Here is a 23,696-nt window from a genome sequence, read left to right on the forward strand (position 1 = left end):
CATTAATTCATTTGTATTTTTTTATGTGGCGCTGTTAAAATAAGTTGTTAAACTTGAGTGCAGCGCCACAGTGTCCTTGTCATGTGTTTTTGAATAAAGAAAAAAAAATAGGGATAGTGAGTTGTTAACCACCGTGTCTAGAGCACGGTATCGGGGGGAACCAAGCACAGCCCTCTCCTTCCACTGCCTTTACATACCCTACCAACAAGTCAGATTTTTACACCTGGGTGGAGTGAGGAAGGTCGTTCAAAATGCCCCTCCCAAGCGCCCAATATCGGTAACATGGCAGGATTCGAACCCAGAACCGCTTGGTTCCGAGCCGAACACCTCCGTTACGTCTCTTGACCCCTGCTATACAGACCGTTAATAAATAACCTCAAAATGTCTGTCCTTTGTACCGCGCCGTTCACGTGTTCGCCAGGTGGGGAACATGTGAGCTAAGGTGCAAAGGACGGGTTCACCTGAGGTTATCTTGACTTTATGTAGCATGTGATGGAAACTACGTCATCGAAGGCAAACACGAGATGACGTGAGCAAACGCAACCCTATACTGGGCAGTACAACACAGTAAGCTTACGAGGAAGAGAGACATCGCATTGCCACGAAAATCTTTCTGACGACGCATCAAACAAGATGGCGAGTAAGATTCCGGATTCTCACAACTTCGACGAGCAGTTCCTGACGTGCCCGGTCTGTATGCTGCACTTCCGGGACCCCAGAGTCCTGCCATGTCTGCACACATTCTGTAAGGAGTGTCTGCAAGAATGGGCCGCCAAACAACAGCCGCTGGAGTGTCCAACCTGCCGCACACGGGTCAGTCTACCAGACCAAGGTGTGGACAGACTCAGGACCAACTTCTACGTCAACAACCTGCTGGACTTCGCGGCCGTGAAGGAAGGTGTGGGGCCAGGTGTGCCGTGTCAGGTGTGTGAGGGGACGAAGAAAGGGGCGCGGTCATGGTGCGTACAGTGTGCCGTTCTGCTTTGTGAGTCCTGTACAAACACACATCGCAGGTTTCCAACCCTGAAAGGGCATCAGATCGTGACCCAAGAGAACCTAGAGGCCTCTGAAGGTGTGCCTGGCACCTTCCAGCGCAAAGCCTTCTGCCCAAAGCACGAAGACCAAGTCTTAACTTTCTACTGTGAACCTTGTCAGACTTTGGTCTGTGTCGCCTGTACGGTTGTCGATCATCGGCCGGGTGATAAACACAATCCTGTAGAAATCGGCTCCGTCGCTGAGAGGAAGAAACGAGACCTACGAAAACTGATGAATAATGTCGAGCCTCGAGAAAAAGACGTGCAGGCTACTCTAAAACAACTCGAGAGGGAATTATCTGAGTTCCCAACATCGGCAGACGCAGCGATTGAACAGGCAACAGCCTATTTTGATCAGCTGATGGCCTTGCTTCAAGACAGAAAAGAAGAAGTCGTGTCAGAAATCGAATCACGCCGCCAGGAGGTGGGGAAAGGTTTGGAAGCCCAGAAAGAAGCGATAGAGTTTGAGTTGGCCGGACTGACGAGCGCGTCTGAGTTCTGTAAAAAAAAAGCCTTGGAACATGGCAGTGACGTGCACGTCATCGAGGTCGAAGGTCAAGCACGACAGAGGGTGGAAGAACTGATGACAACTCCAAGCGACCTGACAGCCCGACCGAGTCAAGTCGTGTTCTCGGAGGGGACGGCTGTGGCGGAGTTCAGAGATGACGTGGCCAGGGCAGGGTGCGTACAAGTACGACACACAGGGAAGGTTGACGCATCCAAATGTACAGTTGATATAAAACCTGCCGTTTTAGAGTTTCCAAATGTCTGTCTCCTCAGCACAGTTGACAAAAACGGGCAACCTTGTTCTGTGCTTAAAGATGACGTCACCGCCACCCTGATGGACCCCTCGGGCCAGGCGGTACCAACACAGCTGCAGGAGAAGGGCAGGGGATTGTGGGAAATCTCCTACTCACCTGAGGTCATCGCCAAAGGTCACGGGCAACCATAGGTTAGAGGTCAGGGTGAACGGTAGGTCTGTGGCGGGAAGTCCGTTTGACGTCAGAGTGCAAAGTAGGGACTCGCCAGTCTTAACCATTGGGAGAAGAGGAGAACTTTCCTTCCCAACAGATGTAGCAGTGGACATGGACGGTAACATTGCAGTGGTGGAGCGGGGGAACAAACGGGTTCAGATATTCGATGCCAGGACTGGTCAGTCACTTCGGTGTTTCCCGGTGGATGGTGGGCGTCCATGGGGCATGGACATGGACTGTAATGGACAGTTTGCTGTGACTTTTCATGACGACGTCTTCTCCACTGGCAACCGAGCAATCAGTGTGTACTCACAGGAAGGAAAACTCACAAAGACCCTAAAACCTGACTGTTTACGAGATCCATGTGGAGTTGCAGTTCTGCAGGACGGCCGCATGGTGGTGGTGGACCGCGCACAGCAGTCCTGTCTCCTCCTGCAGCCTGACGGGAGCCTCATCCGGGACATCGGCAGGGGCCTGTTACAGAACCCATGGTTCATAGCGGTAGACGAGTCACGTGGTCTGTTCCTTGTCACTGATATCTCTGCTGATCAAGTGTTTGTGTTTGACCTTGAGGGGAGGCTGAAGTTCAGCTTTGGTAAGACAGAGGGAGAGCTCATTGGACCAATAGGGATAACAGTAGACCCGGCAGGTAACATCATTGTAGTGAACGGTGATAACTGCCGTCTGCAGGTGTTCGGGCCAGACGGGACGTACCTGAGAACTGTGGCCACAGTGAAGGGAGACAGCCCCCACGGAATCGCGCTGACACCGGATAACCACATAGCTGTAGCGTGTTTTAGTGGACATTGTGTCGAGTTGTACAGGTACAAGTAGCCTCATCAAGTACTTCTGATCTTGTCCATGTTCAACGATATCAACCAGCAGAACAGATGTCACATCAATACTTCCGCATCCTATATCTAGACACTGACGCAAGCACTATTGATAACCACATAGCTGTGGCGTGTTATTGTGGATATTGTGTCGAGTTGTACAGGTACAAGTAGCCTCATCAAGTACTTCTGATCTTGTCAGTGCTTTAAACTATCTACAAATAACAGAACAGATATCATGAGAACTTTCCGCATTCTATCCCCACGTTTTATTGGCACTGAACTTCAGCAAGAACTATTTGAATGACACATAGCTGTATCGTGGGCATTTCGTCCAGTTTTACAGATACAAGATGACGTAGCCATAAGAGTACCTCTGATCTTGGTCATACGCCAAGGTATCAACAAATATCAGAACACCTTCTACTCTTTCCAAATTGTCTTTCAAAAGACAAAAACTTTGTTTTTTGTTTGCAATCAGTAGTTATTTTGTATGGAAACTTGGAAATGAGTATTGTGAACATGACTAGTTAATACTGTAAAAGAGTACTGTACAATCCCAATAGATGACCACATTAGCAATTGACATATTCAGTATTAACTAGCGTTAAGCATTTATATGTATTAAGCATGTATGAAAATGCTTGTTTTCTGTCAACCTTGCGAATACTGGTTATATATATCTGTGACTGGTGGAATATGCGTACTGAAAAAAAGATCAATACTGGAAAACGTGCTATGATTATGTTTGTCAATCGAGAATGAAGCATCTTTTGTTCAAGGAATAGAACGGAGATCATAAGTGTCTTTTTTTCTGATTGAACAAGCGGAAACTAATTCCCTATCACACCCCCTTTTGGAGCTCTCGTTCCGAAAAGGCCCGCAACTCGCTAACGAAGCGTCTCCCATTCCCAGATTTGGCCGTTTCGCGACTTAAGAAATGAGATGGGCTCTTATGGGGTTTTAGGTTCCCTTCTTCCATGCGATCATCTACTTGACCATAAGGCTTGTCCAGACTACCTAGCCAGCAGGGTTCCACCAAGGGTGAATCAGTAATTTCTTTTTTTGTTGGTCGATCTGAGGCATGCAGTGCTAGAGGGGATCGTGCGAGACCGGCTTTTTTTCCGCTATGAATTCGATCACACTTCAAATTTAAAAAAAATGCCTTTAGTCCCGGTCTTCTAGCCCCTCTCTCACACTGGCGCATTTAGGCCAGCGACCTGCAAGCTGTCAGCCTCTTTGTGAAATCTCTGCACTCTGTTCTAATCTCAGCTATATTATCTTTACCGCTTGGTTCCCTCAATAAAGGTTGATATTGAATGGAAATCTGAATACATTCATCACTAGTTACAGGAAACTGAGAGTCAGCCAGTCTGAACAGACTAGGAGCCTTGGGTGTCAGGTGATGCAAGGTTTTATGTTTTAACAATGAGAAAAGCTAATAAAAGAGATCTTTCTTGCACATAAACTACCGGTAGTGATATTTTCCTTGCAAAGGAATGGGATGGGTCCCACACTCTAACTGAAACATACGTGAAAACAGGTAGAAGAATTGAAAGCAGCAATGTAGTTGTATCTTATTCTGTTTGTACAGAACTTTCACAGATCGTATAAAGGCTATACAGCTTCACGTTTTCGAGTTGACTCGGAGTACACTCCGCCGAAGTCCGACTCAGGAGCGATCTGTTTCCACAGGGGCCGTCAAGGGACTTGGAACACCCAGCTGCACAAGGTTAGCGGCGTGACGACCACAGCAGTGCCTCCTTTTGAATCATGACCAACTGTTCCTTGATTCGTCACGTGAGTGGCACCTGTTCCCTGATTGGTGAAGTGAGCACAGGACAAGGAAACGGCGTCAACAAAATCAAAGCAAAGGCGTGTAACTCAATTCGCATTACAGGAAATCGATAAACATATTATTCATGGTTTCTATAAGATACTTGAGGACCCCTCAGTTAGAAAGACGGAAAGTCTGTGGAAAATTAAGAGACATGAAGCATTTCAGGATCTGCTATAACATAGCTGATGGGTAATGTGTTAATTGTTTCCTCTTTGTAAATATTAAAACGTGTACATTTGTCACCTAGAAATCTTCCTATTATTAATATATGATTGTCTTAAGATAATAAGTGGAAATTGGAGAAAGTTTCTTAGGCCATAGCAAGTAAATTTTATGGATGACATCCTCTGCAGACTGCAAAAATAATGAGATAGGGCGAAAAAAAAACAAGATGGGTAAAAAAAACAAGATGGCGAGATTTCCAAAATAGACACCATAAATGTTAAAACAAGAGTTGAAGTGACAAAACAAGGTAGCACTGACAACAAGCCATTCATTCCTGTATTCAAGACGTGAACTAGTGTAAGTGACACTAGTGTAGTAGACTGGTATCACTTACCAACATGACCACTACGCTCATGACTTCCATAGTGGTGCCACTTTTACAACTATCCAGCTGGTTTCACTTCTATAACTACAGTCATGGCTACCTGGCTAGTGTCACCTCTACAAGTACAATCATTAGGCTCCAACACAACATACTTTCCCATTTTGGTACTTTCTCTTTTTGCCCATCTCTGAAGAAGAAAAAGAAATCTTGTTTTTTTTCTGAAATCAGGCGAAAATTAATGAGCGCGCGGATGTCATCCATAACATTTACTTGCTGTGGCCTTAGGTATAGAAAATTGCTGTTTCAATTGACTCGATTATGAATCACTAGCTGTGTTCCTTTTTCGTTGTCGCCATTTTGTTATAACGTAGCCAAACATTCGACCGGGCAATCATCATCATCACAGTGCAACAGTGCCAACAATTTTACTCCTCGTGGACAAAAATACGCCAGGTACCATCTATGTAAAAGATAAGAAGTAGATTGTCTATCCTCAAGTTGTCTCCAGTCTTCAAAACCCTTTAAAGACTTACAAAATATTTTTAGTGTGTCTTTCACCTTTCACGTGTGTCCTTCAACTCTGCACTGAGGCGGTTGGGCTACCTGTGGATTATAGACTTCGGGTTTAGCCAACACTGCCTATTGTGTAACACGCACACAGGTCATACCTTTTATAGTTAGATGTATCAGGCACATGAACGTAATGGGTTGCTTGTGAAGTCTGTACATGTATCGGCATTATTCATTGACATTGCTTATGAGAGAAAGGAAATATAAACTCAACGTGGCAAGCAAAAGTAAATATCTGTCGGTTGGCGACGTCTTACAATCACCCCTATGTTCATGGTACAGTCCACCCACCTGTTGGCATCTTGCCAAAGCTGGACACAACGTTAACACTGTAGGGAGCAGAACTACCTTTGCACTGAGTATATGTGATTATTATAGATCGAATTGCGACCTTCCACCAGATTCTCCGACTTGAAAATGAAAAATCGTCGTTAGCAGCTCATAAAATAACGTAATGTAGGCTGGGGTTCAAAGGTCAACGCCGTTCATCGTCGCTCGACGTTACGTGACGTCAGCCTTATGAAACTGAGTTCCCAGAATCTGTTGTGCTCATTTCAAGACGAGACATCTTTATTCTTAATGTATAGAAAAAGACACTGACAACCTCCGGTGTGTCTGTTCACAAAGATCAACATATCATTTTGTTGGCAAAAGAGTTGAAGACATAGTCCTTGTACTTGGCAACATATTGTCACCTACGACACTGTCGATAGCTTTGGTAATTTTCTATTTTAATTTTAACTTTCATACCAATAATGACATATACAACACTGAAGAACGTTTGTAATTTTTAATTCTATATCTATGATGACCTCACGCTTCTTCTCCGGTGCCCGGTCTGTGTGCTGCACTTCCGGATGTTTCACGAACACCCCTATCTTCTTGGTACAGTCCTCCCACCTGTTGGCATCTTGCCAAACTGGAGGCGCCATGGGCTGATGCAAACAGACAAAACATTGAATGGAACAGAACTACGTCTCCACTGAGTTTGGTCACAATTCTATCTATCATATCGTACTCCACAAATCTCTAAATAAATGAAATACAAAGTTTTCGAATTCGTTAACAGCCAGCACGAAACACGTAACTGCAGTTCAGAGGTCAACGTGACGTGACGTCAGCCTCCTGAAACTGAGTTCCGAGAAACTGCTGTGCCCAGTTTCACATCCACCAGGCGAGTTTTCTACAGAGCAAGACGCGCTGTGTTTACATCTCAATCTAACCAGCAATCCTCTGGAAACAATGGCGAGTAAAATTCAAGGATCTGCCGACTTCGACGAGCAGTTCCTGACGTGCCCGGTCTGCATGCTGCACTTCCGGGATCCCAGAGTCCTGCCATGTCTGCACACATTCTGTAGGGAGTGTCTGCAAGAATGGGCCACTAAACAACAGCCGCTGGAGTGTCCAACCTGCCGCACACAGGTCAGTCTACCAGACCAAGGTGTGGACGGACTCAGGACCAACTTCTACGTGAACAACCTGCTGGACTTCGCGGCCGTGAAGGAAGGTGTGGGGCCAGGTGTGCCGTGCCAGGTGTGTGAGGGGACGAAGAAAGGGGCGCGGTCATGGTGCGTACAGTGTGCCGTTCTGCTTTGTGAGTCCTGTACAAACACACATCGCAGGTTTCCAGCTATGAAAGGGCATCAGATCGTGACCCAAGAGAACCTGGAGGCCTCTGAAGGTGTGCCAAGCAGCTTCCAGCGCAAAGCCTTCTGCCCAAAGCACGAAGACCAAGTCTTAACTTTCTACTGTGAGCCTTGTCAGACTTTGGTCTGTGTCGCCTGTACGGTTGTCAATCATTCACGGGGTGATAAACACAATCCTGTAGAAATCGGCTCCGTCGCTGAGAGAAAGAAACGAGACCTACAAAAATTGTTAGCGAAAGTTGAGCCTCGAGAAAAAGACGTGCGGGATACGCTGAACGAAGTTGACAGAGAATTATCTCAGTTACCAACATCGGCAGACGCTGCGATTGAACAGGCCACAGGATATTTTGATCAGCTGATGGCCTTGCTTCAAGACAGAAAAAAAGAAGTCGTCCAACAAATCGATTCAAACCGCCAGGAGGCTGGAAAATGTCTGGAAACCCAGAAAGAAGCGATAGAGTTTGAGTTGACCGGACTGACGAGCGCGTCTGAGTTCTGTAAACAAGCCTTGAAACACGGCAGTGACGTGCACGTCATCGAGGTCGAAGGTCAAGCACGACAGAGAGTGGAAGAACTGATGACAACTCCAAGCGACCTGACAGCCCGACCGAGTCAAGTCGTGTTCTCGGAGGGGACGGCTGTGGCGGAGTTCAGAGATGACGTGGCCAGGGCAGGGTGTGTGCACGTCAAAGTAAAGGTTGACGCATCCAAATGTTCAGTTGAAATTAAACCTGCCGTTGAAGGGTTTTCAAACGTTTCTCTCCTCAGCACAGTTGACAAAAACGGGCACCTTTGTTCTGTGCTGAAAGATGACGTCACAGACACCCTGACGAACCCCTCGGGCCAGGCGGTACCAACACAGCTGCAGGAGAAGGGCAGGGGATTGTGGGAAATCTCCTACACACCTGAGGTCACGGGCAACCATAGGTTAGAGGTCAAAGTGAACGGCGGTTCTGTGGCGGGAAGTCCGTTTGACGTCAGAGTGCAAAGTAGGGTCACCCCAGTCTTAACCATTGGGAGAGAAGGAGATGAGGAGGGAGAACTTAACTTACCAAGAGATGTAGCAGTGGACATGGACGGTAACATTGCAGTGGTGGAGTGGGGGAACAAACGGGTTCAGATATTCGATGCCAGGACTGGTCAGTCACTTCGGTGTTTCCCGGTGGATGGTTGGAGTCCATGGGGCATTGACATGGACTCCAATGGACAGTTTGTTCTGACTTTTGGTAATTATCCCACTGGCAACCAAGCAATCCGGGTGTACTCACGGGAAGGAAAGCTTATAAAGACCCTAAAACCCGACTGTTTATGGAACCCACGCGGAGTTGCAGTTCTGCAGGACGGCCGCATGGTGGTGGCAGACATCAGGCAGCATTCCTGTCTCCTCCTGCAGCCTGACGGGAGCCTCATCCGGGACATCGGCAAGGAGCAGTTACGGGACCCAAGGTTCATAGCAGTGGACGAATCACTTGATCTGCTCTTTGTCACTGATTGTGAGGCTCATAGAGTGTTTGTGTTCGACCTTGAGGGGCAGCTGAAGTTCATGTTTGGTGAACAGGGGCGGAATGAGGGAAAACTCTACTATCCATCAGGGATAACAGTAGACCCGGCAGGTAACATCATTGTAGTGAACTGGTTTAACCGCCGCCTTCTGCAGGTGTTCGGGCCAGACGGGACGTACCTGAGAACTGTGGCCACAGTGACGGGAGGAGACCCCCGGGGAATCGCGCTGACACCGGATAACCACATAGCTGTAACGTGTGATCGTGGATGTTGTGTCGAGTTGTACAGGTACAAGTAGCCTCATCAAATACTTCTGATATTTCCTTGTTCAAAGATATCAACAGAAATGTATCATAAGAATTTTTCCGTACCTATCACTTTAAAATTCCTTTAGTTAACCACATTTAAGCAATTGACAGATTCAGTATTAACTAAACATGTTAGTATGTATGCAAATACCTTTTTTCTGTCAACCTTGCGATTATTGGTCATATGTCCTGTATCCGGTGGAATATGAATACTGAATAAAGATCAATGCTCTAAAACGTGCTGTAATATTACCATCGGAAATGTACCAGCTTTTACTCTTGGAATTAGTAGGAATATACATGAGATCACTAGAAAGGCCGACATTTGCTTGGGTGCAAATACAGCATATTTCAGCCATACCCATTCCCATGCAATATTGAACTGTTCCAAGTCACCCCTGTGCAAAAATGGAACATTTTAACAGTAACTTATCCCCAAAAGGAAACTAATATTGTAAATTGATTCCAGGTCAAAACGGAGCCAATATGCCCCGGGCCAATGTGGAAGAATATACACTTTCACAGGAGCCCCTATGCATAACGAATTAGTTATTAGAATCGCGGCAGCTTCAATTTTTCCAAAAGTGAAAAAAAACATCGCACCTTCCATTCAGAAAATATTCATCATGAAATTACATGAAGCCATTCAACAATTTCCACTACAACAACTAGGTCTAAGTACCGTTATAAGCTTCTTGTGAACTAGAAGTACCTACATTTGCTCTTTCCAGTACAGCGAGAGAAATGTTGCCACTATAGACATATGGCCACTATAGAAAAAATGCTGATCTATTGACGAAGAGCAATAAATTACACATAATTTAAGTACTGATCTTTATTAATTTAAAAATTGCGCACATAAACCAATTGTTTAGATTTACAGTTTAAATAATTATGACGAGAAATATTGATGAGAAAATAATCATTTTCGCCACTGTCAAACCTACGTATCAAAACTAAACGCAAATTTTCCCGCGTTTTCCGCCAAGTTACATTTTCTCGATTGCCTCAACTAACCCAAGGACTAACCCCTTCCAAAGTCAACTCTGTCAAAATGATGGATATCGCCATGCGGAATGTTGGTTAATTCAACGTCAAAGACTTGTATTCTAACGTTCAATGCATGCGTACCGTCCGCTACCGCTCAAATGACCCTGTCTGAACTCCAAATCCTGGCAAACTACAGTTTTAAACCGGGCACAGGGTGACATATGGCCACTGTAAGGCTGTAATTGTGCATGTGTTTCTGTCAGCTTCTGAATATAAATTAGCATTCGCCTTCTCAGCGCTGATTGGTTGGCTCTTTAAATTCAATCAACTCTTCCAAAGCCCAGGCTGCCGAAGGTGCGTGGGGTCACTGGAGTTCAAGGCAGGAGGCCGAAAGAAAACCAATTTCTCCTCAAAAAAGTGCTGAAATTAAGCATTTTAAAGTAGTTTATGCCAAAACTTTTACATGGATCATTTTACCAACTATCTAATGCCTATCTATACCAAATTTCAGGCCATTCCATTGTAAGACCAGGGTACAGGGGGCCAAAATATACCGTTTTGGTCAAAACGTGACCTTTAAATCACAATAAAATCATTTAGAAGGCAGATATGAAAAAAATGAGAAAGACGCATTAAGGTATTAGCCCACTCTACCCTTGTGCCAAATTTCAGAGATGAATCACTTTGAAGATTTGACAGGAGAAAGAAAGAAAGAAAGAAACATTACGAATACAATATATTTCACCATACTATGTATGGCTGAAATATAATAAGGAATGTATTGTGGCAACAAGGAAGCAAAATGATGTCATACTTACTTGATACTTGGTTAGGTCTCCTCAGCTTGGTGAGTGGCCTGCACCAAGGCGTTGACGTCTCTTTCGCACCATTCTGCGCCACTCCGGGTGGTCCTGGGCCATTGCTTCAGCCTCGCGCACCCTCAGTCTGTTATTCCCTGTGATCAACTTCAAGTCTTCCATCACGCTGTTCAACCACGTCTGTCTGGGCCTTCCCCTTGACCTTTTGCCGTGATTCGGTGTCCACTCCAACAGCAGTCTTGGGAGCCTCTCCCTGGTCATTCTAAGGATATGCCCCAACCATCTAAGCTTGCTGGCAGCCACAATCGCTTCAACACTTGTAGTCTTTGCTTGTTGCAGTATGTGTAAGTTGGTAACACGGTGGTACCATCTGATGCGAAGAATTCTTCTAAGGCACCTCTGGTGGAATACTTCCAGTCTTCTGCTCTGTGTCTTGGTGGTTACCCAGACTTCACTCCCATATGTAAGGATTGTGATGACTGCTGCTTCGTAGATACGGATCTTAGTTGACAGAAGAATGTTACTGTTAAATGATGTCATACGTGTCCTTTTTTTCTGAAACGAAAGTCCATCCCCAATCGCCTTTCCCTGGACTCAAACCTGGATCTCCCAGTTACCAACTGATTGGAACAGGAGCTCAACTGTGAAGCTACCACCGATTGAGCTACTGGGACATCCATGTTATGTCTTACTTCACATCCAATAGCCATCAAATCAGATGGGTGAAGCCTAACATTAACAAAAATACGATGTAACATGCAGCAGAGTTGATAGTAATCGGACTTCATATTGATGTTTTGTGCTGCAATATGTCGAAGAGTTGACGGACAAAAAGAAAACTACAATATGTCATGAGTTGCATATCATGAATGTTTTCAAATGAAATAACCAAACGTTACTGGTTGTGTCTTCCTTGCGCCCTTATTTAAGTTAACTGTATTCCATATGTAAGTGTCTACACTGGCCTTTAATTTATCCTGGCCAATCCTCTCAGTTTACTTTTAGTTCATGCTTTGATCAAATTTATGGTCTTATGACGCCACCTAGCGGAATAGATGTGGTATGCAGTGTTACGTTACAGTCCTATGGGATTTTGCATTCGCTTAATGAAAGCGACGTCTGGCGGACGTAGTAATAAACGTCACGTAACAACACGTATTGCCGACCCGGAGGTAGGCTTTCACTTTGCTGGTTACCTTCCTATGTTATGTGCTGACATCACTAAGTCTTTACTGTGTGACAAATACGTTACACAGACTCTCAGGCAGCGTTGGTAATATTGGAGTCTATAAGCAGAGACAGACAAATACACAGGAATGGTTAAGTCGTTACAAATCACTGGCATTATCAAGAGCTCTATAACATATCTGACAAATTAATCTAAAATCATAACAAAGTCATATCCAGATGTCTAAATCACATCAAAATCATATCCAGTTGCTTGAGTAACTGCTTTTTGGCATACCTGGATGTCTAATCTTCATCGACGTAATCTAAAGTCTATACTGTAACAACCAATGATCGTCGATTCAATCGAAACTATAAAACAAAGAAACAAACATCAAACAAAGAAACCTGACAACTAGAGAAGCATCACGTTGGAATTATCTGAAGTACTCTTGTGTTTGTGAATTTGTGTAATACAGAATAAATTTATGACCCGTTTCTTATAGTTTCGCGTTTTGGATGTGGTACCTTCACTCGTCACTAGGGGGCGTTGTTTTACAGTCTACTGCACCCCATCCGAAATATTGAATTGCCATTGCTTATTTGTATGGAAATGTATAGACATATGGATGTTATCATATGAATGCAGAATTAACGTGCGATTGAACACTATAATTTCGATTTTCTTGTTCTAGTTCTTTTTAATGTATCAAAGAAACATAGTCTGATACAGGGAACATGGTAAATGTATGTAAAAAATTCGCTATCATTCGAGTGAGGTGTCACTAACTCAGAGAGGCAAGAAATTTAGTTTCCGCACCTATCTGAGACTGCTTCTAGCCATAAACAGAACTGCTCACTGACAGAACTGCGCTTTACAGACAGTTTTTCAACCTTACACACACACACCCCTCCCTCCCCTGTTATTTCCCAACCATGTGGCTAAGTTCGCTCGGTGCTATTTGTGTTTATGAATACCCGAGTGATCGGCTGGCATGGTGGATGTGCTGAGGACGGCTTGGCCGGTGACTTGTGACTTGGCCTGTCCGTTGATAGCAGAATCCCCGTGCGCTGGTTGGAAGCGGAAAAGAAATGCAAATGTCTGTCTTTCTGTTTATCGCTTACGTTCACGCACAAACTAACACCAGCACACTAACACTAACAAGGGGAGCAGGTAGCAAACCTTCACGTGGTGCTCTCTGTTAATTCCTTACGGGAGACCAATTGCTACATAACATGCCATATACCTTAGTTCCACTGGAAGGATTTGACAGGGCGCTCAAGGAATTTTTTAACGCTTTCTGTGTTTTGTTTTGTTGCCTTTTCAGCCAAGATTTTACTTTTTATACAATATATTTCAATTATGGAGTAATGGGATACACAAATTAAGTTCAGGTCCAAGCGCGATTGTGGTCTGGTGGAATGGGGGCCTAAATATGATGTCTAGGGGAATGAAGATCAAAGCACAAGCTTTCGGCTACGAAGATGTCTTTCGATGGAACTACAGACGCAGAGTCTGTCTTGCTTTTTCCTGTTCATTTTATTCTTAAGCTTCTCAAAAGCAGTGATTGACGTACAGATGGGTGAGTATGCAGCAACAGCAGTATTTGCACTTTATGTCTCTCTATTTCTACTAGATTCCATTGTCGTTATGAAGATTGTACATTGAAACTTTTGAACTAAAACTTGGCACCGGAACACCGGCTACGTATTCCAATAGTTGATATGAAATTTACAGCAGTAAAATAAAATTCCACAGGTGATTCTATTAATATCAATGAATGAAGAAGACCTCAATCACAGTAGTAGTATAGTTTATTCTGGATAGTTCTAATTTATTTAAGTACAAGTATTAGTGCTAGTGGAATAAGAGTATGTTATCTTACTACATGCAACTACAAGTCTATTGTATGCTTATATGTACAGGTTCGACTTCATCTCGCTTCTTTAAGATGTAAATTGCAGGACAGATGGAGCTTAGATACATAGTTTATCTAATTGCATAATCAATGTAAATTTGTCTATGCTATTTACATACTTCCCGCACAGGTGATGCATAACATGGCGGCGGCGCCTCAGTTGCGACGTGGTGAACCTTGAACGTTTAAGGAGTTAAGGAGTTCAGAAAGACGCCATCCAGCCTTTCGCCCGGTAAGTTCTCTTTGAGATAGTATTAAAAGTATGTAACTACATCCACAGTATTCAGTTATACCACGTTCCTGATTTTATCCTTGCTCAGACTTACTGCTCTCACATGACTCGAAAAGGGAAGATTCGATCATGAGTTTCAGTATACTGTTGATTCACAACATTTCTAATATTTTCATGTCATGCAATCGACTGATAAGAATTCTTCAGTGGAGTCTCGAGCATTGAAAACCAAATCTGTGTCTGTGAGCGCAGCTTGACTTGGATATTTACTAAACGTCTTCTCTTTGTGCTCATCGATGGGAGGAATTTACAATCTCTGAGCTCAGCTTGACAGGCGTATTTTCTACTATATAGGTACGTAAAGGTAAAGATACAGCAGCTAATGTCAGAACTGTCTGTAACTCCTTTTGTTATGATTTAACCCCATGAAGTGATCTAGACGATATTGAATTTTAACCTATGAGATAATTTCAAATAAGGAAACTGAGATTCAGTCAGTATAAACACAGTAAAGACTAGGGTCCTGGGTGTTGTCAGGTGATGCAATTGCAATGTTCATGTTTTAACAATGGAAAAGCTAAAAGCATCTTGTTATGGCGTAGCCAAACGTTTGACCGGGCAATCGTTTCAACATTTTTAATTTTCTTGGACAAAAATAAGTCAGGTACCATCTAGGTAATAGATAAGAAGTGGATAATCTGGATTGTCTATTATCAAGTTGTCTCCAGTCTTCAGACCCCTTAAAGACTTACAAAATATTTTTAGTGTGTCTTTCACCTTTCACGTGTGTCCTTCAACTTTGCACTGAGACGGTTAGACTGCCTGTGGATTATAGGCTTCGGGTTTAGCCAACACTGCCTATTATGTAACGTGCTCACAGGTAATACCTTTTATAGTTAGATGTATCAGGCACATGAACATAATGAGTTGCTTGTGAAGTTTGTACATATATCGGCATTATTCATTGACATTGCTTATGAGAGAAAGGAAATATAAACTCAATAAGCTCAATTTGGCAAGCAAAAGTAAATATCTGTCGGTTGGCGACGTCTTACAATCACCCCTATGTTCATGGTACAGTCCACCCACCTGTTGGCATCTTGCCAAAGCTGGACACAACACTGTAGGGAGCAGAACTACCTTTGCACTGAGTATATGTGATTATTATAGATCATTTTGCGACCTTCCACCAGATTCTCTGACTTGAAAATGAAAAATCGACGTTAGCACCTCATGAAATAACGTAATGTAGGCTGGGGTTCAAAGGCCAACGCTGTTCATCGTCGCTCGACGGTACGTGACGTCAGCCTTCTGAAACTGAGTTCCCAGAATCTGTTGTGCTCATTTCAAGACGAGACATATTTATTCTTAATGTATAGAAAAAGACACTGACAACCTTCGGTGTGTCTGTTCACAAATATCAACATATCATTTTGTAGGCATAAGTATTGAAGACATAATCATTGTACTTGGCAACATATTGTCCCCTACAACACTGTCGATAACGTTTGTTATTTTCTATCTTTAATTCTAACTCTCATATCAATAATGACATTATGTTCTTCATATAACACTGAAGAACGTTTGTAATTTTTAAATCATTCTTTAAATTCTATATCTATGATGACCTCACGCTTCTTCTCCGGTGCCCGGTCAGTATGCTGCACTTCCGGACGTTTCATGAACACCCCTATCTTCTTGGTACAGTCCACCCACCTGTTGGCACCTTGCCAAACTGGAGGCGCCATGGGCTGATGCAAACAGACAAAACATTGAATGGAACAGAACTACGTGTCCACTGAGTTTGATCACAATTCTACCCGCCATTGTACTGACCACAAATCTCTAAATAAATGAATTGCAATTTAGTATTTGAATTCGTTAGCAGTCAACACGAAACACGTAGGCTTGAGTTCAGAGGTCAACATGACATGACGTCAGCCTCCCGAAACTGAGTTCTGAGAAACCGCTGTGCTCAGTTTCACATCCACCAGGCGAGTTTTCTACAGAGCAAGACGCGCTGTGTTTACACCTCAATCTAACCAGCAATCCTCTTGACACAATGGCGAGTAAAATTCAAGGATCGGCCGATTTTGACGAGCAATTCCTGACGTGCTCCGTCTGTATGCTGCACTTCCGGGATCCCAGAGTCCTGCCATGTCTGCACACATTCTGTAGGGAGTGTCTGCAAGAATGGGCCACCAAACAACCGCCGCTGGAGTGTCCAACCTGCCTCACACAGGTCAGTTTACCGGACCAAGGTGTGGACGGACTCAGGACCAACTTCTACGTCAACAACCTGCTGGACTTCGCGGCCGTGAAGAAAGGGGCGGGGCCAGGTGTGCCGTGCCAGGTGTGTGAGGGGATGGAGGAAGGGGCGCGGTCATGGTGCGTACAGTGTGCCGTTCTGCTTTGTGAGTCCTGTACAAACACACATCGCAGGTTTCCAGCCATGAAAGGGCATCAGATCGTGACCCAAGAGAACCTGGAGGCCTCTGAAGGTGTGCCCAGCAGCTTTCAGCGCAAAGCCTTCTGCCCAAAGCACGAAGACCAAGTCTTAACTTTCTACTGTGAACCTTGTCAGACTTTGGTCTGTGTCGCCTGTACGGTTGTCGATCATCGGCCGGGCGATAAACACAATCCTGTAGAAATCGGCTCCGTCGCTGAGAGGAAGAAACGAGACCTACAGAAACTGATAGGAAACGTCGAGCCTCGAGAAAAAGTCGTGCGGACTACACTGAAGGAAGTCGAGAGGGAATTATCTACGTTACCAACATCGGCAGACGCAGCGATTGAACAGGCCATAGCCTATTTTGATCAGTTGATGTCCTTGCTTCAAGACAGAAAAAAAGAAGTCGTCCAAGAAATCGGCTCACGCCGCCAGGAGGTTGGAAAATGTCTGGAAACCCAGAAAGAAGCGATAGAGTTTGAGTTGGCCGGACTGACGAGCGCATCTGAGTTCTGTAAACAAGCCTTGGAACACGGCAGTGACGTGCACGTCATCGAGGTCGAAGGTCAAGCACGACAGAGGGTGGAAGAACTGATGACAACTCCAAGCGACCTGACAGCCCGACCGAGTCAAGTCGTGTTCTCGGAGGGGACGGCTGTGGCGGAGTTCAGAGATGACATGGCCAGGGCAGGGCGCGTACAAGTACGACACACAGGGAAGGTGGACGCATCTAAATGTTCCGTTGAAATAAAACCTGCCGTTGTAGGGTTTTCAAATGACTTTCTCCTCACCACAGTTGACAAGAACGGCCAACTTTGTTCTGTGCTTAAAGATGACGTCACAGCCACCCTGACGGACCCCTCGGGCCAGGCGGTACCAACACAGCTGCAGGAGAAGGGCAGGGGATTGTGGGAAATCTCCTACACACCTGAGGTCAAGGGTATCCATAGGTTAGAGGTCAAAGTGAACGACATGTCTCTGGCGGGAAGTCCGTTTGACGTCAGAGTGAAAAGTAGGGACACCCCGGTATTAACCATTGGGAGAGCAGGACGTGGGGAGGGAGAATTTTCCTTCCCATCAGATGTAGCAGTGGACATGGACGGTAACATTGCAGTGTCGGAGTGGGGGAACAAACGGGTTCAGATGTTCGATGCCAGGACTGGTCAGTCACTTCGGTGTTTCCCGGTGGATTGCGAGTGTGCACGAGGCATTGACATGGACTCTAATGGACAGTTTATTTTGACGTTCGAAAACAGGTACTACGGAACCACTGGCAACCAAGCAATCCAGGTGTACTCACGGAAAGGAAAACTTACAAAGACCCTAAAACATGACTGTTTACGAGATCCAATTGGAGTTGCAGTTCTGCAGGACGGCCGCATGGTGGTGACGGATTACACACAGAAATCCTGTCTCCTCCTGCAGCCTGACGGGAGCCTCATCCGGGACATCGGCAAGGGGCAGTTGCAGAACCCACTGTTCATAGCGGTGGACGAGTCACGTGATCTGTTCTTTGTCACTGATTGCTGGGCTCATAAAGTGTTTGTGTTTGACCTTGAGGGGAAGCTGAAGTTCAGCTTCGGTAAAACGGGGTTTAATGACGGAGAGCTCGAATACCCAACAGGGATAACAGTAGACCCGGCAGGTAACATCATTGTAGTGAACCGTGATAACCGCCGTCTGCAGGTGTTCGGACCAGACGGGACGTACCTGAGAACTGTGGCCACAGTGAAGGGAGGATACCCGCTGGTCGTGGGAATCGCGCTGACACCGGATAACCACATAGCTGTAGCGTGTTATATGGGAAATTGTGTCGAGTTGTACAGGTACAAGTAGCCTCATCAAGTACTTCTGATCTTGTCCATGTTCAACGATATCAACTAGCAGAACAGATGTCATATCAATACTTCCGCATCCTATATCTAGACACTGAACTTCAGCAAGCACTATTGATAACCACATAGTTGTGGCGTGTTATTGTGGATATTGTGTCGAGTTGTACAGGCACAAGTAACCTCATCAAGTACTTCTGATCTTGTCAGTGCTCTAAGCTATCTACAAATAACAGAACAGATATCATGAGAACTTTCCGCATTCTATCCCCACTTTTTATTGGCACTGAACTTCAGCAAGAATTATTTGAATGACACATAGCTGTATCGTATTGTGTCGAGTTTTACAGATACAAGATGACGTAGCCATAAGAGTACCTCCGATCTTGGTCATACGCGAAGGTATCAACAAATATCAGAACACCTTATGCTCTTTCCAAGTTGTCTTTCAACAGACACAAACTTTGTTTAGTTTGCAATCAGTAGTTAGTTCGTATGGAAACTTGGAAATGAGTATTGTGAACATGACTAGTTAATACATAACTGTAAACGAGTACTGTACAATCCCAATAGCTGACCACATTAGCAATTGACATATTCAGTATTAACTAACGTTAAGCATTTATATATATATATATATTAAGCATGTATGAAAATGCTTCTTTTCTGTCAACCTTGCGAATACTGGTCATATATATCTGTGACTGGTGGAATATGCGTACTGAAAAAAAGATCAATACTGGAAAACGTGCTATGATTATGTTTGTCAATCGAGAATGAAGCATCTTTTGTTCAAGGAATAGAACGGAGATCATGAGTGTCTTTTTTTTCTGATTGAACAAGCGGAAACAAATTCCCCATCACACCCCCTTTTGGAGCTCTCGTTCCCAAAATGCCCGCAACTCGCTAACGAAGCGTCTCCCATTCCCAGATTTGGCCGTTTCGCGACTTAAGAAATGAGATGGGCTCTTATGGGGTTTTAGCTATAGGTTCCCTTCTTCCATGCGCTTATCTACTTGACCCTTAGGCTTGTCCTGACTACCTAGCCAGCAGGGTTCCACCAATGGTGAATCAGTAATTTCTTTTTTTGTTGGTCGATCTGAGGCATGCAGTGCTAGAGGGAATCGTGCGAGACCGGCCTTTTTCCCGCTATGAATTCGATCACACTTCAAATATTAAAAAATGCTTTTAGTCTTCCAGCCCCTCTCTCACACTGGCGCATTTAGGCCAGCGACCTGCAAGCTGTCAGCCTCTTTGTGAAATCTCTGCACTCTGTTCTAATCTCAGCTATTATCTTTACCGCTTGGTTCCCTCAATAAGGTTTGATATTGAATGGAAATCTGAATACATTCATCACTAGCTACAGGAAACTGAGAGTCAGCCAGTCTAAAAAGACTAGGAGCCTTGGGTGTCAGGTGATGCAAGGTTTTATGTTTTAACAATGAGAAAAGCTCATAAAAGAGATATTTCTTTCACATGAAATACTGGTAGTGATCTTTTCTTTGTTAAGGAATCGTGTGAGTTTGATACTCTAAATGAAACATACATGAAAACAGGTAGAAGAATTGAAAGCAGCAAAGTAGTTGTATCTTATACTGTTTGTACAGAACTTTCACAGATCGTATAAAGGCTATACAGCTTCACGTTTTCGAGTTGTCCGAAGTCCGAATAGATCTGTTTCCACAGGGGCCGTCAAGGGACTTGGAACACCCAGCTGCGCTAGCGGCGTGACGACCACAGTAGTGCCTCCTTTTTAATCATGACCAACTGTTCCTTGATTGGTCACGTGAGTGGCACCTGTTCCTTGATAGGTCAAGTGAGCACAGGACAAGGAAACGGCGTCAACAAAATCAAAGCAAAGACGTGTAACTCAATTCGCATTACAGGAAATCGATAAACATATTATTCATGGTTTCTATAAGATACTTGAGGACCCCTCAGTTAGAAAGACGGAAAGTCTGTGGAAAATTCAGAGACATGAAGCATTTTAGGATCTGCTATAACATAGCTGATGGGTAATGTGTTAATTGTTTCCTCTTTGTAAATGTTAAAAAGTGTACATTTGTCACCTTGAAATCTTCCTACTATTAATATATGATTGTCTTAAGATAATAAGTGGAAATCGGAGAAAGTTTCTTAGGTATAGAAAATGGCTGTTTCAGTTGACTCGATTATGAATCACTTGCTGTGTTCCTTTTTCGGGTATCGCCATTTTGTTATAACGTAGCCAAACATTCGACCGGGCAATCATCATCATCACAGTGCAATAGTGCCAACAATTTTACTCCTCATGGATAGAAATACGCCAGGTACCATCTAGGTAAAAGATAAGACGTAGATAGTCTATCCTCAAGTTGTCTCCAGTCTTCAAAACCCTTTAAAGACTTACAAAATATTTTGAGTGTGTCTTTCACCTTTCACCTTTTACGTGTTCTTCAACTTTGCACTGAGGCGGTTGGACTACCTGTAGATTATAGACTTCGGGTTTAGCCAACACTGCCTATTGTGTAACATGCACACAGGTAATACCTTTTATAGTTAGATGTGTCAGGCATGGGAACATAATGAGTTGCTTCTGAAGTCTGTACATGTATCGGCATTATTCATTGACATTGCTTATGAGAGAAAGGAAATATGAACTCAATAAACTCGATGTGGCAAGCAAAAGTAAATATCTGTCGGTTGGCGACGTTTCACGAACACCCCTATGTTCTTGGGACAGTCCACCCACCTGTTGACAACTTGCCAAACTGGAAGGACGTCGACTGCAGGGCCATGACGTACCTGATGTAAACAGACACAACATTGTAGGGAGCAGAACTACCTTTGCACTGAGTATATGTGATTATCATAGTCACATTGGATAATTATGCCGTGATCACATTAACACCTTACACTAGACTCTGCGACTTTCCCAAAGAAACATACAAAGTCGTCTTTAGCAGCTCATAAAAAGCGTTACGTAGGCTGGGGTTCAAAGGTCAACGCCGTTCATCTTCGCTCGACGTTACATGACGTCAGCCTTCTGAAACTGAGTTCCCAGAATCTGCTGTGCCCATTCCACGACGCGACATCTTCATAAGCAAGGTATAGAAAAAGACGCATTGAGAACAGACGGTGTGTCTGTTCACAAATATCAATACATGTATATCATTTTGTAGGCATAAGAATTGAAGACATAATTATTGTATTTGGCAACATATTGTCACCTACGACACTGTCAATAACGTTTGTAATTTTCTATAATGACATATATAACACTGAAGAACGTTTGTAATTTTTTAAAATCATTTTTGTTTTAAATTCTATATCTATGATGACCTCACGCTTCTTCTCCGGTGCCCGGTCTGTATGCTGCACTTCCGGATGTTTCACGATCACCCCTATCTTTTTGGTACAGTCCACCCAGCTCTTGGCATCTTGCCAAACTGTAGGCGCCATGGCCTGATGCAAACAGACAATACATCGACTGGAACAGAACTACGTGTCCATTGAGTTAGATCACAATTCTATCTGCCATTGTACTGACCACAAGTCTCTAAATAAATGAAATGCAATTTAGTATTTGAATTCGCTAGCAGTCAACGCGAAACACGTAGGCTCGAGTGCAGAGGTCAACGTGACGTGACGTCAGCCTCCCGAAACTGAGTTCCGAGAAACCGCTGTGCTCAGTTCCGCATCCACCAGGCGAGTTTTCTACAGAGCAAGACGCGCTGTGTTTACATCTCGATCTAACCAGTAATCCTCTAGACACAATGGCGAGTAAAATTCAAGGATCGGCCGACTTTGACGAGCAGTTTCTGACGTGCCCGGTCTGCATGCTGCACTTCCGGGACCCCAGAGTCCTGCCATGTCTGCACACATTCTGTAGGGAGTGTCTGCAAGAATGGGCCACCAAACAACAGCCGCTGGAGTGTCCAACCTGCCGCACACAGGTCAGTCTACCAGACCAAGGTGTGGACGGACTCAGGACCAACTTCTACGTCAACAACCTGCTGGACTTCGCGGCCGTGAAGAAAGGTGCAGGGCCAGGTGTGGCGTGCCAGGTGTGTGAGGGGAAGGAGGAAGGGGCGCGGTCATGGTGCGTACAGTGTGCCGTTCTGCTTTGTGAGTCCTGTACAAACACACATCGCAAGTTTCCAGGCATGAAAGGGCATCAGATCGTGACCCAAGAGAACCTGGAGGCCTCTGAAGGTGTGCCCAGCAGCTTTCAGCGCAAAGCTTTCTGCCCGAAGCACGAAGACCAAGTCTTAACTTTCTACTGTGAACCTTGTCAGACTTTGGTCTGTGTCGCCTGTACGGTTGTCGATCATCGGCCGGGCGATAAACACAACCCTGTAGAAATCGGCTCCGTCGCTGAGAGGAAGAAACGAGACCTACAGAAACTGATAGCAAATCTCGAGCCTCGAGAAAAAGACGTGCGGGGTACCCTGAAAGAAGTTGAGAGGGAATTATCTGAGTTACCAACATCGGCAGACGCAGCGATTGAACAGGCCACAGCCTATTTTGATCAGTTGATATCCTTGCTTCAAGACAGAAAAGAAGAAGTCGTGTCAGAAATCGGCTCACGCCGCCAGGAGGTTGGAAAATGTCTGGAAACCCAGAAAGAAGCGATAGAGTTTGAGTTGGCCGGACTGACGAGCGCGTCTGAGTTCTGTAAACAAGCCTTGGAACACGGCAGTGACGTGCACGTCATCGAGGTCGAAGGTCAAGCACGACAGAGGGTTAAAGAACTGCTGAAAGCTCCAAGCGACCTGACAGCCCGACCGAGTCAAGTCATGTTCTCGGAGGGGACGGCTGTGGCGGAGTTCAGAGATGACGTGGCCAGGGCAGGGCGCGTACATGTACGACACACAGGGAAGATGGACGCATCTAAATGTTCCGTTGAAATAAAACCTGCCGTTGTAGGGTTTTCAAATTTCTTTCTCCTCACCACTGTCGACCAAAACGGGCAACTTTGTTCTGTGCTGAAATATGACGTCACAGCCACCCCTGACGACCCCCTCGGCCAGGCGGTACCAACACAGCTGC

At 44.7% G+C, this 23,696-nt stretch overlaps 4 protein-coding genes across 4 annotated transcripts in view; all 4 read left to right on the forward strand.

Moving 5' to 3' along the window:
• Window positions 1–462: 462 nt before the first annotated feature.
• On the forward strand, window positions 463–1,986 carry LOC118431665 (tripartite motif-containing protein 2-like). Its single transcript, XM_035842908.1, has one exon. It carries the CDS (start codon window positions 634–636, stop codon window positions 1,984–1,986), a length of 1,353 nt encoding a protein of 450 aa, XP_035698801.1. The 5' UTR covers window positions 463–633.
• A 133-nt stretch (window positions 1,987–2,119) lies between these two features.
• Window positions 2,120–2,842, forward strand: LOC118431666 (tripartite motif-containing protein 3-like). The gene has a single exon (XM_035842909.1). It carries the CDS (start codon window positions 2,120–2,122, stop codon window positions 2,840–2,842), a length of 723 nt encoding a protein of 240 aa, XP_035698802.1.
• Window positions 2,843–6,161: 3,319 nt separating this feature from the next.
• LOC118431667 (tripartite motif-containing protein 2-like) lies at window positions 6,162–9,248 on the forward strand. Its single transcript, XM_035842911.1, has one exon. The coding sequence runs from the start codon at window positions 7,044–7,046 to the stop codon at window positions 9,246–9,248; it is 2,205 nt and encodes a 734-aa protein (XP_035698804.1). The 5' UTR covers window positions 6,162–7,043.
• A 7,090-nt stretch (window positions 9,249–16,338) lies between these two features.
• Window positions 16,339–23,696, forward strand: part of LOC118431668 (tripartite motif-containing protein 2-like) — an 8,284-nt gene continuing 926 nt past the window's right edge. Inside the window, exons 1-2 of the mRNA XM_035842912.1 lie at window positions 16,339–18,628; window positions 22,353–23,509. Of these exons, the coding sequence (XP_035698805.1) occupies window positions 16,447–18,628; window positions 22,353–23,509 (3,339 nt within the window). The 5' untranslated portion in view covers window positions 16,339–16,446. The remainder of the gene's footprint in view (window positions 18,629–22,352; window positions 23,510–23,696) is intronic.

Source organism: Branchiostoma floridae, chromosome 15 (genome assembly GCF_000003815.2).
Source record: "Branchiostoma floridae strain S238N-H82 chromosome 15, Bfl_VNyyK, whole genome shotgun sequence".
NCBI lineage: Eukaryota > Metazoa > Chordata > Leptocardii > Amphioxiformes > Branchiostomatidae > Branchiostoma > Branchiostoma floridae.